We start from the raw sequence: 12,495 nt of genomic DNA on the forward strand, positions 1-12,495 counted from the left end.
AAGACCTCACATAGCCTCCTATATACAGCATAAGACCTCACATAGCCTCCTATATACAGCATGAGTCCTCACATAGCCTCTTATATACAGCATAAGACCTCACATAGCCTCCTATATACAGCATAAGACCTCACATAGCCTCCTATATACAGCATGAGACTTGACATAGCCTCCTAAATACAGCACGAGTCCTCACATAGCCTCCTATATACAGCATGAGTCCTCACATAGCCTCATATATACAGCATGAGTCCTCACATTGCCTCTTATATGCAGCATAAGACCTCACATAGCCTCCTATATACAGCATGAGACCTCACATAGCCTCCTATATACAGCATGAGACCTCACATAGCCTCCTATATACAGCATGAGTCCTCACATAGCCTTCTATATACAGCATGAGACCTCACATAGCCTCCTATATACAGCATAAGACCTCACATAGCCTCCTATATACAGCATGAGTCCTCACATAGCCTCCTATATACAGCATAAGACCTTGCGTAGCCTCCTATATACAGCATGAGTCCTCACATAGCCTCCTATATACAGCATGAGTCCTCACATAGCCTCTTATATACAGCATAAGACCTCACATAGCCTCCTATATACAGCATAAGACCTCACATAGCCTCCTATATACAGCTTGAGACCTGACATAGCCTCCTATATACAGCATGAGACCTCACATTGCCTCCTACAGTATATACAGCATGAGTCCTCACATAGCCTCCTATATACAGCATTAGTCCTCACATAGCCTCCTATATACAGCATGAGTCCTCACATAGCCTCCTATATACAGCATTAGTCCTCACATAGCCTCCTATATACAGCATGAGTCCTCACATAGCCTCCTATATACAGCATTAGTCCTCACATAGCCTCCTATATACAGCATGAGTCCTCACATAGCCTCCTATATACAGCATTAGTCCTCACATAGCCTCCTATATACAGCATAAGACCTCACATAGCCTCCTATATACAGCATGAGTCCTCACATAGCCTCCTATATACAGCATGAGTCCTCACATTGCCTCCTATATACAGCATGAGTCCTCACATAGCCTCCTATATACAGCATTAGTCCTCACATTGCCTCCTATATACAGCATGAGTCCTCACATAGCCTCCTATATACAGCATTAGTCCTCACATTGCCTCCTATATACAGCATGAGTCCTGACTGACTGAGTCCCTATCCCTGTATCACCCCTGACTGACTGACCCCTCTCCCTGTATCACCCCAACTGACTTAGTCCATCTCCCTGTGTCAACCCTGACTGACTGCGCCCCCCTCTCCCTGTATGATTCCTTACTGACTGCTCCCCCTCTCCCTGTGTCACCCCTGACTGAGCCCCCTCTCTCTATATCACCCCAGACTGTCTCAGCCCCTGTAGGTAACAGCAGGTTCGCAGGATGCAGTGACGAGACACGAGACTGGTTGAACTTTGAAAAGCAAACTCTTTATAATTTAAAGCCGCTAGGGCTATACTAAGCAACCAAAAAGGGATAACAACAGTTGTCCTCACAGGGACTCAGTACAACCAAACACTATTTGGAAAGAACACGACTAACCCGGCCAAGGCCGGTTACTATGGGGCCACGGTATGGCCGTCTACGGGTTCTTATACTCTATAATGTCACTTATCCATCCTGAAGTCCCTTGGCGTCTCTGTGGAAGCTGCGTTGCTGATGAAGCTGCTTAGGCGTCTTTGATAAGGCTGTTTTGGCGTCTTTGATTAGGCTGTTCTGGCGTCTTTGATGAGGCTTTTCTGGCGTCTTTGATGAGGCTGCTGTGGCGTCTTTGATGAGGCTGATGTGGCGTCTCAGCCGCTGGGCCCAGCTGCTGAAGATTTGGAGTAGTCTTCGGGCGCCCCAGAGGAATTGTTTCACAACAGGCCCTGATGGAGTCCTGAGATGAAGTAACCCCCTGTTGTAACAGCAGGGTTAGGCTTGTTAGCGAGTTAAATGGGACTCCTGTCCCCAAGCAGGGTTGTGTCGCAGTGCTCAAGAGTGGCGGTTTACTGGCCGCGCGCACAGCCTGGGGCTGTGTGCAGAGTGTCTCTGTTGACGAGGAACAGGCCCCAACTGCTGACTGCAGTGACCGCGGGCTGAAGGGGGATGGCAGCAGCCGGGAGAGGGAGCGGACAGGCCGCGGAGGGCTTGAGCTCAGTGGTAACGGCCGAGGATGACCGGGGGCAGATCGTAACCCGGGATTGGGGTGAAGAGACAGTCCCCTGTCGGTAAGCTCGGCGCCTCTTTCCTGAGGGCCACTGCGTATCTACCCTCTGCTGCTGGTCTCCTCTCTGAACTGTCAGTGTCCTTCCCGCTCTCTCACGCCCCCTCCGTCTCCTGATCCGTGTCTGACGTATCACCAACTGACTCCTCTGCTCTTTCCCTGCCCCTTTTATACTCGCCCCTCCCCTTGCTGTCCTGTCACTCTCAACAGTCCACTCTCCTCCACTGTTCCCCGGGTACTGTTTCCTTAGGAACTCAGATGGCGGTCTCCTTGGTTCCGGACTGGACACTCTGTGAGGGTCCTCCTCCCTACACCCCTTTCCTTTATCACCACTGACTGAGACCCCTCTCCCTTTATCAGCCCTGACTGAGCCCCTCTCCCTGTATCATCCCAGACTGTGTTCCCTCTCCCTGTATCACCCCTGACAGACTGAGCCCTCTCCCTGTATCACCCCTGACTAACTGAGCCCACTCACCCTGTATCACTCCTGACTGAGACCCCTTCTCCCTGTATCACCTCAACTGACTGAGCCCCTCTCCCTGTATCATCCCAGACTGTGTTCCCTCTCCCTGTATCACCCCTGACAGACTGAGCCCTCTCCCTGTATCACCCCTGACTAACTGAGCCCACTCACCCTGTATCACCCCTGACTGAGACCCCTCCTCCCTGTATCACCTCAACTGACTGAGCCACCCTCCCTGTATCACAACTGACGGAGCTCCTCTCCCTGTATCACCCCTGACAGACCCTTCTCCCTCTATCACCCCTGACTGACTGCGCCCCCTCTCCCTGCATCACTCTTGTCTGTGATACCTCTCCCTCTATCACCCCTGATTGACTGAGCCCCTCTCCCTGTATCACCCCTGACTGACTGCATCCCCGCTCCCTGTATCACCCCTGACTGAGCCCCCTCCATGTATCAACCCTAACTGACTGAGCCCTTCTCTCTGTATCACCCCTGACTGTGTCCCCGCTCCCTGTATCACCCCTGACTGACTGTGCCCCCTCTCCCTGTATCACCCCTGACTGAGCTCCTCTCCCTGTATCACTCCTGACTGAGCCCCCTCTCCCTGTATCACACCAGACTGACTGAGCCCCTCTCCCTGTATCACCTCTGACTGACTGAGTCCCTCTCCCTGTATCACCACTGACTGAGCCCCTCTCCCTGTATCATCCCATACTGACCTAGCCCCTCTCCCTGTATCAACACTGACTGTGTCCCCTCTCCTTGTATCACCCCTGACTGACTGAGCCCCTCTCTATGCATCATCCCTGACTGAGCCCCTCTCCCTGTATCACCCCTGACTGTGTGAGCCCTCTCCCTGTATCACCTCTGATGGACTAAAGGTTTTTTACCCCATCACTAAGAAAATGAGGCCCTTCATAAAAAGACATGGCCTTATAGGTAGCAGAGAGATTTCCATAAAATTCACTAACAACACCATACATAAGTGATCTAGGGCCCCCAGCATTATTAGTGGAGACATTCACATAATGTATTTGCTGAAGAAATTGTACTATGGAAATCCCACAGCAAATTAACAGTGGAGATATTGTGCAGATATTGCTGCAATTACTACTACACAATGATGACCTTTACCACTGACCTGATCCTTTGTATTGCAAAGGATAAAATCGGTGGTGAATATCTGCAGCATGAACTGTCAAATTGTTCATGTCAAATCTTCAGCGTCGGGAAATTCATGCTGACTATGACAACCACAAGGGACTCCTGCTGACCCCGGGTTGTCATGCCAACCTATCTGCGACCCGCAGTCATGTGACGTGGGCGCTGATGGGAGGAGGTAATGACGAGCTTCCTGCACGATCATTTTAAATGCTGCTGTCAGATCGCGATTCCACCTGCGGCTGTTAGGGGCACATGTCAGCTGATCAGATTACCCGCACCAAACAGGGGAAGCGTCCAATGATGAACTCTGCCCGTCATTGAATGTTAAGGGGTTAAACAGACTGTTTATTTGCTGGCTGTTAAGATCCAGTGTTTGTTTATGAGCATAAATAGCCCAAAACTTGTATGACATCATCCTCTAATCTCTGTATGAGTATGAGTGTTTTTATTTTAACGAGGCCAAACATGAGGAATGACAAAGGGTTATCCTAGTAGTGGATAATCCCATTTAAAAAAATACAATTTTCGGTTAAAATATTTCCAACATTCTGAACATGAAATAGGCTCTCCCTTGTGTGACCTTTCAGAAGTTTATTAAGAGTTGATTTCTGTGTAAAACATTTCCCACATTAAGAACATGAAAAAGCCTTCTCCCCTGTGTGAATTCCCTGATGTTTTTTAAGATTTGTTTTCTCAACAAAACATTTCCCACATTCTGAACATGAAAAAGGCTTCTCCCTTGTGTGGATTCTCTGGTGGCCATCAAGATGTGCTTTCCTGCTAAAACATTTCCCACATTCTGAGCAGCAATAAGGCTTCTCCCCTGTGTGAGTTCTCTGGTGTGAAGCAACATCTGATTTCCGTTTAAAAGATTTCCCACATTCTGAACATAAAAAAGGCTTCTCCCCTGTGTGGGTTCTCTGATGTCTATCAAGAAGACATTTCCGGTTAAAACATTTTCCACATTCTGAACATGAAAAAGGCTTCTCCCCTGTATGGATTATCTGATGTTTGACAAGATTTGACTTATTTGTAAACCATTTCCCACATTCTGAACATGGAAAAGGCTTCTCCCCTGTGTGCGTTATCTGATGTTTGACAAGACTTGATTTATTTGTAAAACATATCCCACATTCTGAACATGAAAAAGGCTTCTCCCCTGTGTGGATTCTTTGGTGGCTTTCAAGATGTGCTTTCTGGCTAAAACATTTCCCACATTCTGAGCAGCAAAAAGGCTTCTTCCCAGTGTGGGTTTTCTGGTGTATAACAACATCTGATTTCCGTTTAAAACATTTCCCACATTCTGAACATAAAAAAGGCTTCTCCACTGTGTGAGTGCTTAAATGGCTATCAAGAAGAAATTTCCGGCTAAAACATTTTCCACATTCTGAACATGAAAAAGGCTTCTCCCCTGTGTGGGTTCTTAGGTGTATAACAACACATGATTTCTGTTTAAAACATTTGCCACATTCTGAACATGAAAAAGGCTTCTCCCCTGTGTGGGTTCTCTGGTGACTAACAAGATTTGATTTCCTGTTAAAACATTTCCCACATTTTGAACATGAAAAAGGCTTCTCCCCTGTGTGTATTCTTTGGTGTCTAAAAAAATCTGATTTCTGGTTAAAACATTTCCCACACTTGGAACAAGAAAAGCTATTGTTTGCTGTGTGAATTTTTTGATGTTTAAGAAATGACTTTTCAAGGGGAAAACTTTTTCCATATTCTGAAACTGAAAAGGATTTTTTTGCTTTGTGAGCAGTAATTTTTTTAATGCTTATTTTGTGACTTCGATTTTCCTTAGTAGTCGGTGGTAATGAATCAGAAGACAGGACCTCTTTCAAAGGATCAGATGAGAGATCATTGCTGTGAAGGGATGATGGTATATCTGGAGTAATGGCATTCGCTTCAGTTGTATCCTGTGGGATCTTTAGATTTTCTGATTTAAAAATTGAAGATGTCAGCTGTCCCTCTGATCTGCTGGTACAGTCATCTGCTAAGAATAAAACCAATTATTAGTTTTGAATAAAACATGGATTTTTGTGATAACTCACCATAAAATCCTTTTCTCCGAGACGCTCATTGGGGGACACAGATACTGTGGGTGTATGCTTCTGCCACTAGGAGGCTGACACTAAGTGAAAAAAGAGGTTAGCTCCTCCTCCGTCATATATACCCTCGCCCCTGTTGCGGGCGGAACTCAGTTTGGTGCCAAAGCAGTAGGAGGACAACAAAATCAGCCTTAATACAGGTACAACATGCCCAGAAAAGGACCACCCTTATATCACATAAATAAATACGTATTAACTAAACAAAAACAGAGCCAAATGGCTAATAGGGTGGGTGCTGTGTCCCCCAATGAGCGTCTCAGAGAAAAGGATTTTACGGTGAGTTATCACAAAAATCCATGTTTCTCCTTCACCTCATTGGGGGACACAGATACTGTGGGACGTCCTAAAGCAGTCCCTGGGTGGGAGATTGACTCACCGATCCAAGCTACATGCATCTCTTGTTTAAAAGGTGCGCTACCGCTGCTTGTAGAATCCTTCTACCGAGGTTCGCATCCGCCGAGGCCTGAGCATGGATAATATAATGTTTGGCAAATGTGTGCAGGCTGGACCTGGTTGCTGCTTTGCAAACCTGTTCCGTCGAAGCCTGGTGCTGAAGCGCCCAAAAGGCGCCCAATGCCCGAGTAGAGTGCGCTCTGATCCCTGCTGGAATCGGCGTGCCTCTAATGCGGTAGGACTCCTGAATAGTCAAATGAATCCATCTGGCTATGGTCGATTTTGAGGCAGCGAGTCTCTTCCTACGCCCTACGGGGAGCATGAACAGCTTGTCCATCTGACGAAAGGGTGCCGTCCGCGATACGTACCTCCGGAGGCTCTTACCAGGTCTAACACGGTGCACCGATGCAGCACAAAATGAAGGCAAAACAACATCTTCATTAATGTGAAAAAGAGGACACGACTTTCGGCAGAAAAGTAGGGGCTGGTCTGCGGACCATCTTATCCTTATTGAAAGTGAGGAACGGAGCTCGGCAGGATAGAGCCGCCAGCTCTGAAGCCAGCCTGATGGAAGTGATAGCCAATAGGAACACCACTTTCCAGGAAAGGTACCTCAAAGAATCATCCTGAAGCAGTTCAAATGGAGCTTCTTGCAGAACACTTAGGATCATGTTAAGGTCCCAGGCGTCCATAGGCGCCTTATAGGGAGGTACCAAGTGGGAGACCCCCTGAATAAAAAGTCCTCACCTGCAAATTGGTAGCAATTCTGAGCTGGAACAGGACGGATAAGGCCGATATTTGTCTCCTGAGGGAACCTGGGGCAAAGCCCGAGTCTAATACTCTACCGACTGAGCTATCCAGGCTCTCTAAGCCCGACTGGAGGAAAGCCAAGATGTTGGGGATCGAGAATCTCAGCGGAGAAACACCGTGGCCTCAACACCAAGCAAAGGACACCTTCCAGGTGTGGTGGTAAACTCGTGCTGAAGCAGGCTTCCGGGCGCTAATCATTGTAGCGACCACCTCGCTCCCGAACCCTGCCTGGGTTAGAATCCAAGATTCAACGGCCATGCCATCAAACACAGGGTCCCTGAGTTCGGGTGGCAAATCAGCCCTTGAGACAGTAGATCTGGGCGCTCTGGCAGGTGCCAAGGAACTTCGGCGAGCAGCTGCATTACGGTAGATCTGCGTCCCACGCTCGACGGGGCCAGTCTGGGCCAGCAGAATCGCCGGCACCACTTCCGTCCTGATCTTTTTGATGATTCTCGGAAGTAGTGGCACTGGGGGAAATAGATATGGGAGGCGAAACTGGTTCCATGGCAGAACCAACGTGTCCACCGTGAATGCCTGCGGGTCCCTTGCCTGAGCGACATATGTGGGCACCTTGGCATTCACTCTGGAAGCCATCAGGTCCATATCCAGAGCTCCCCACAGTTGACAAAATCTGCTGAAAAACTTCGGGATGTAGAGACCACTCTCTGGATGCACGACCCTGCCGGCTGAGAAAGTCTGCCGCCCAATTTTCCACACCACGGAATGAGGACAGCCGAAATCACTGAGTGGACTGGTGTCGGTTGTCATTACCAGCCAATGATCTGGGGGAAAAGGTTTCCCCTGGGCCAGAGAGGAACTGGTTATCCACCATCCGAGCGACTACCTGACTTGAGAGAACAGTCGGCACCGCCGATCGAGCGTGAAAGGATTCTTTTCCCAGGCTGACAAGAGGGCGTGCCGCAGTGGGCGAAGGTGGAACTGGGTGACAGGTATCGCTTCCATTGCCGCCACCATTTTCCCTGGAATCCTCATCCCGGATCGGATGGTATGAGGGACTGGTTGGTGAAGTGTCCGGACTCCCTGCCGGAGAGCTAGCGCCTTTTCCTGAGGGAGATTTACCAACCCTCGGCAAGTGTCGAAGATCATTCCTAGGAAGGAGATCCTCTGAGCTGGCACAAGGGATGACTTCTTTGCATTGCCAACCATCCTAAGCGGGCAAGAGTATCTAGCGTGATGTTGACCTTTTCTTCGCATGCCCGTATTGACGGGCCCTTGACCAAGAGATCGTCCAGATAAGGCAAGACGACTATGCCTCGAGAATGCAGTGTGGCCATGATAACTGCCATAACCTTTGTGAACACTCTGGGAGCCGTGGATAGCCCGAAGGGTAGCGCTACGAACTGAAAATGTTGATCGCTGATGGTGAAGCGTAGAAACCTCTGATGAGGAGGAAAAATGGGAATATGCAGATATGCGTCCTTGATGTCTATTGAGGCCAAGTATTCTCACTGCTCCATGGCCGATATGACTAAATGGAGAGACTCCATCCGGAAAGGTCTGATCCTGATGAATTTGTTCAGAAGCTTCAGGTCCAAAACAGGCCTGACAGACCCGTCCTTTTTGGGAACCGCAAAAAGGTTGGAATAGAACCCCTGAGCTCTTTCGTGTTCCGGCACTGGAACAATGACTCCATTGTGCTGGAGCGATTTGATGGCTCCCAATAGAGCCCTTGCCTGGGTATCCACCCTGGGAAGCCGGGAAAGAAAAAACCGTCTTGGAGGATATCTGACAAATTCTATTTGTAACCTGAGGCCACCAATTCCTTTCCCCATGCGCTGTGAGCGACATTGACCCAGACGTGGTGAAACCAGAGTAGGCGGTCGCCCACCTTGCCGGTGTCGTCTGGTAGAGGCCTCGAGTCATTTGGCCGACGATCTTTGGGATCTGGATCACCTCGATCTGGGCTGCTGAGTATGCATTCTCCCCAATGGGTTGGCTCTATATGAGACCTGCCGCTCCCTATCCTGGTTGGGGCAGCCTGAGGCGGCGGAATTGGCCGCTGTAGTCCACCCGGGGTTGCGAAAGGCCCGAAAACGTGCCTGAAAATGGGTGATGAAAAAGCGTTTTGACCTTTGTTGAGGGAGAAACCCGCTCTTTCCTCCTGTGGAGTCGGAGATAAGTTGATCCAACGTCTCCCCAAATAGGTGGCCGCACTGATAAGGCAGGGAAGTCAAGGACTTCTTAGAAATAGAATCGGCTCGCCATGTCCTTAACCATAGGGCTCTTCTGATAGAAATTGCAAAAGTGGCAGCAAGTGCCGAGCATTTGTCCGCATCCAAAGACGCATTGATTACATAGTCTCCGGCCATCGCCATCTGACCTGCGACCTCTGAAATCTCTGCAGGTAGATCCTGCTCCTGCGCGACCTTGTTTAATGTTTCTGACCATGATATCATAGCCTTGGCTACCCAAGTTGCTGCGAATGAGGGATCGAGCACTGACCTTGACACCTCATATACTGAGTGAGCTAAGCTCTCTATAAGGCGATCCGTGGGATCCTTAATTGAGGAAACACTAGGGACGGATAGCAGGATCTTAGTGGCTAGGCGCAAAACCGGAGGATCCACCATCGGGGATTCCATCCATCTTTTATGGAGGTCCGGAGCAAACGGATACCTTGTTTCGAGTGCCTTTTGACCCGAGAAATGCCTGTCTGGACGCTCTCTGTGCTGCTGCACTATGTCCACAAACTCCGGGTGAGAGATCAAAATTCTGTGCGGGTGCTTCACTTGCTTAAATGCCACTTCATGCCCCATAGCCGCTGCGGGATCATCCTCAATCCCCAAGGTCTGATTGACGGCTTCTATGAGGCTGTCCACTGTTTCACGTGACGCTGGAGTATCCAGGTCAAGGGTCTCGTCTGAGTCGAATTCTGAGGTCTGCTCGCTATCAACCACTGGTGACGGGGAGCGAGAAACAGAACTTGTGGATGGCACCAGATGGACTGGGCAACACGTTGTGGATTCGTTTCCCTCGGGTCTCCCTGAAGTGAGAGCGGCCCCTGCAGGCAAGAGGCTCTTGTGAGGTGGAGGTCCCCGCTAAGGCCGGTGAGCCACTGTCCCTGCCCCCATCTGAGGCCTGAAGGGACTCAATTGCATGACCTGTGACAGTGATAGAACCCACTCTGGGGGGCTTGGCACCTTGGTCACAGAGGAGGACGGACACTGAGGTTCTGTTAGGCGTCGGGCTCCGGGCGCTGCACAGTGGGAATCCCGAGCCTTGTCCTCTGCGGTCTGCCCACACCAGCATTGTGGGTTCGGTCACAGGGGAGGGCTCCTGGGCGCGTTTGGAGTCGCCGGCTTTGCATAATCGCTTGCTCTGCGCCCACGGAAACGCAGCCCGACAAGAGATGCATGCTGCTTCTTTAGACATGCCATATCTGTCCCCTGCTGGGGATAGGGGGAAGGAGGTAGCACCTCATTTTCCCTGTGGTCTCCGGGGCAGCACTTACCCCAGTCCTGTGCCCCCACGTTCCTAGACGCCTCCACACAAAAATCGCGAGCCACCAGCTGTGGGGCTGACCGCCAGCATATAAACCGGTCCAGGGGCGGTATTTCCGGGTCTGCAGCCTAGCCGCACTCCGAAGCCGGGGACTAAATTTATCCCCCGCCGCCCAGGCCTGGGGGGCGGGCTGCCGGAAGTGACGAGCGGCCTGGAGGCGGAACTTCGGGGGGGGAGGGCGACTCCATGGCGCCACAAAAAAATGGCGCTACTTACTGGCACGGGATTCTCCACACCGCTCTGCAGCCACTGGCCAGAGGCATCTGACAGCTAAGGGCTCCAGCCCCGGATCTTCGCCGCAGGAGCCCTCCCAGGCCCTCTCCTCACTGACGATCCTCTTCAGCTTCCCAGCTCAGGTATGTGAGGGGGCCTTGACAAAATAGGACAGTGCAGGCACCCTAGCTCCATAACCCCTTCAGGGGGCGAGGAGAGGGACCGTCCACCGCCTTGCAGCACCGCAGTCTAAGCATTGGTGGAGCAGTGGGGGCCGCACGGACTAGTCTTGTGCCTCTGTACAGCCCATGGTTTCAATACCTAGGTGTGGTCAGGGCTAAGTCTGGCATTATGTCCCACGTCGCGGGAGAGGATACGTGGAGGGACACTCGCACGTGCTCATCCGTTGATGGTTTGGGGAAATCGGACCCTTTCAATAGGATCCGTTGCCCCTGTCTCCTCTTCATAGACGGTAAAAATAAAATAAAAAAAGGTCTGGGGGAAAACGGCCCAGATATGTCCCACGGTGCGGGAGAGGATACGTGGAGGGACACTCGCACGTGCTCGCCTGTTGATGGTTTGGGGAGATCGGACCCTTTCAATAGGATCCGTCGCCCCTGTCTCATCTTCATGGGAAAAAAAAAAGAAAAAGTCTGGAGAAAAACCAGATGTGTGTGCCTCCATGGACACTAAGCAAAAAACTGAGTTCCGCCCGCAATAGGGGCGAGGGTGTATACGACGGAGGAGGAGCTATCCTCTTTTTTTCCACTTAGTGTCAGCCTCCTAGTGGCAGAAGCATACACCCACAGTATCTGTGTCCCCCAATGAGGCGAAGGAGAAATATCGTTAAATTTTATATTTTTGAACATTTCTACTTAAACTGTCTGTAAAAATATCAAGCTATGCAAAAATATTGAATTATTCACCAAGACAGTGACAGTTCTCAGTCTAATAGACAGCCTCATAGAATAAACTGTTTGATCATTCTGCCTCCCAAATATGGAACACAAAGCTACCAATGTTATGTAGGCAAAAATAATACCAATAAAAGCTTCTATTTATCTCACAAAAACACAAGTGACCCACTCAGGTCCATCATCTGTCAATGGAAAAACAGAGTGTCCAAATTATTAGTAGTTCAAAGGCTCTGGGAAAGCAACATGGCTTCCATAAACCAATATCTGCTCTTCCAAAGTCAAATTTCCCTCTCGCTTATGAGCCTTGCAGTGCGTCCAAACCACATTTAGCATCCATGTGTTTGGCATTACTTTAATGAGAAGAACCCACTTAATTTACGTTGTGTGTCTACTGGAGCACAGTCTGGACACTATGTGTTGGGTAATAAAATGGCAAATGTGCAATTTTCACTCTCCAACATCCACTGTGTGTTAATATCCAGAAAGTGGCAATGGAGTCAAAATTAGCTCATTCGGGGTTATAATTTCCAAAATGGTGTCATGGATTTCTACTGCTCTAGTTTTCTGCCCTTTTGTCACATTGGGTCTTCTGCACATAGTGTGTCCCATCTCCTCTGGGATCTGCTTCTGCAACGTCTGCTTCTGTCACCAGGA

General features: G+C 49.7%; 1 protein-coding gene across 2 annotated transcripts in view; it reads right to left on the bottom strand.

Moving 5' to 3' along the window:
• Positions 1-4,195: 4,195 nt before the first annotated feature.
• Positions 4,196-12,495, bottom strand: part of LOC141094243 (uncharacterized) — a 1,213,871-nt gene continuing 1,205,571 nt past the window's right edge. The window contains exon 7 of one of the 2 annotated variants that reach the window (XM_073580060.1): positions 4,196-5,868. In XM_073580060.1, the coding sequence (XP_073436161.1) occupies positions 4,508-5,868 (1,361 nt within the window). In that variant the 3' untranslated portion in view covers positions 4,196-4,507. Of the gene's footprint in view, positions 5,872-12,495 lie in introns of both variants that reach the window. The other variant, XM_073580061.1, reaches the window with a different exon arrangement.

The sequence above is a fragment of the Dendrobates tinctorius genome, unplaced genomic scaffold, assembly GCF_039654945.1.
Source record: "Dendrobates tinctorius isolate UK_male_01 unplaced genomic scaffold, ASM3965494v1 ptg000063l, whole genome shotgun sequence".
NCBI lineage: Eukaryota > Metazoa > Chordata > Amphibia > Anura > Dendrobatidae > Dendrobates > Dendrobates tinctorius.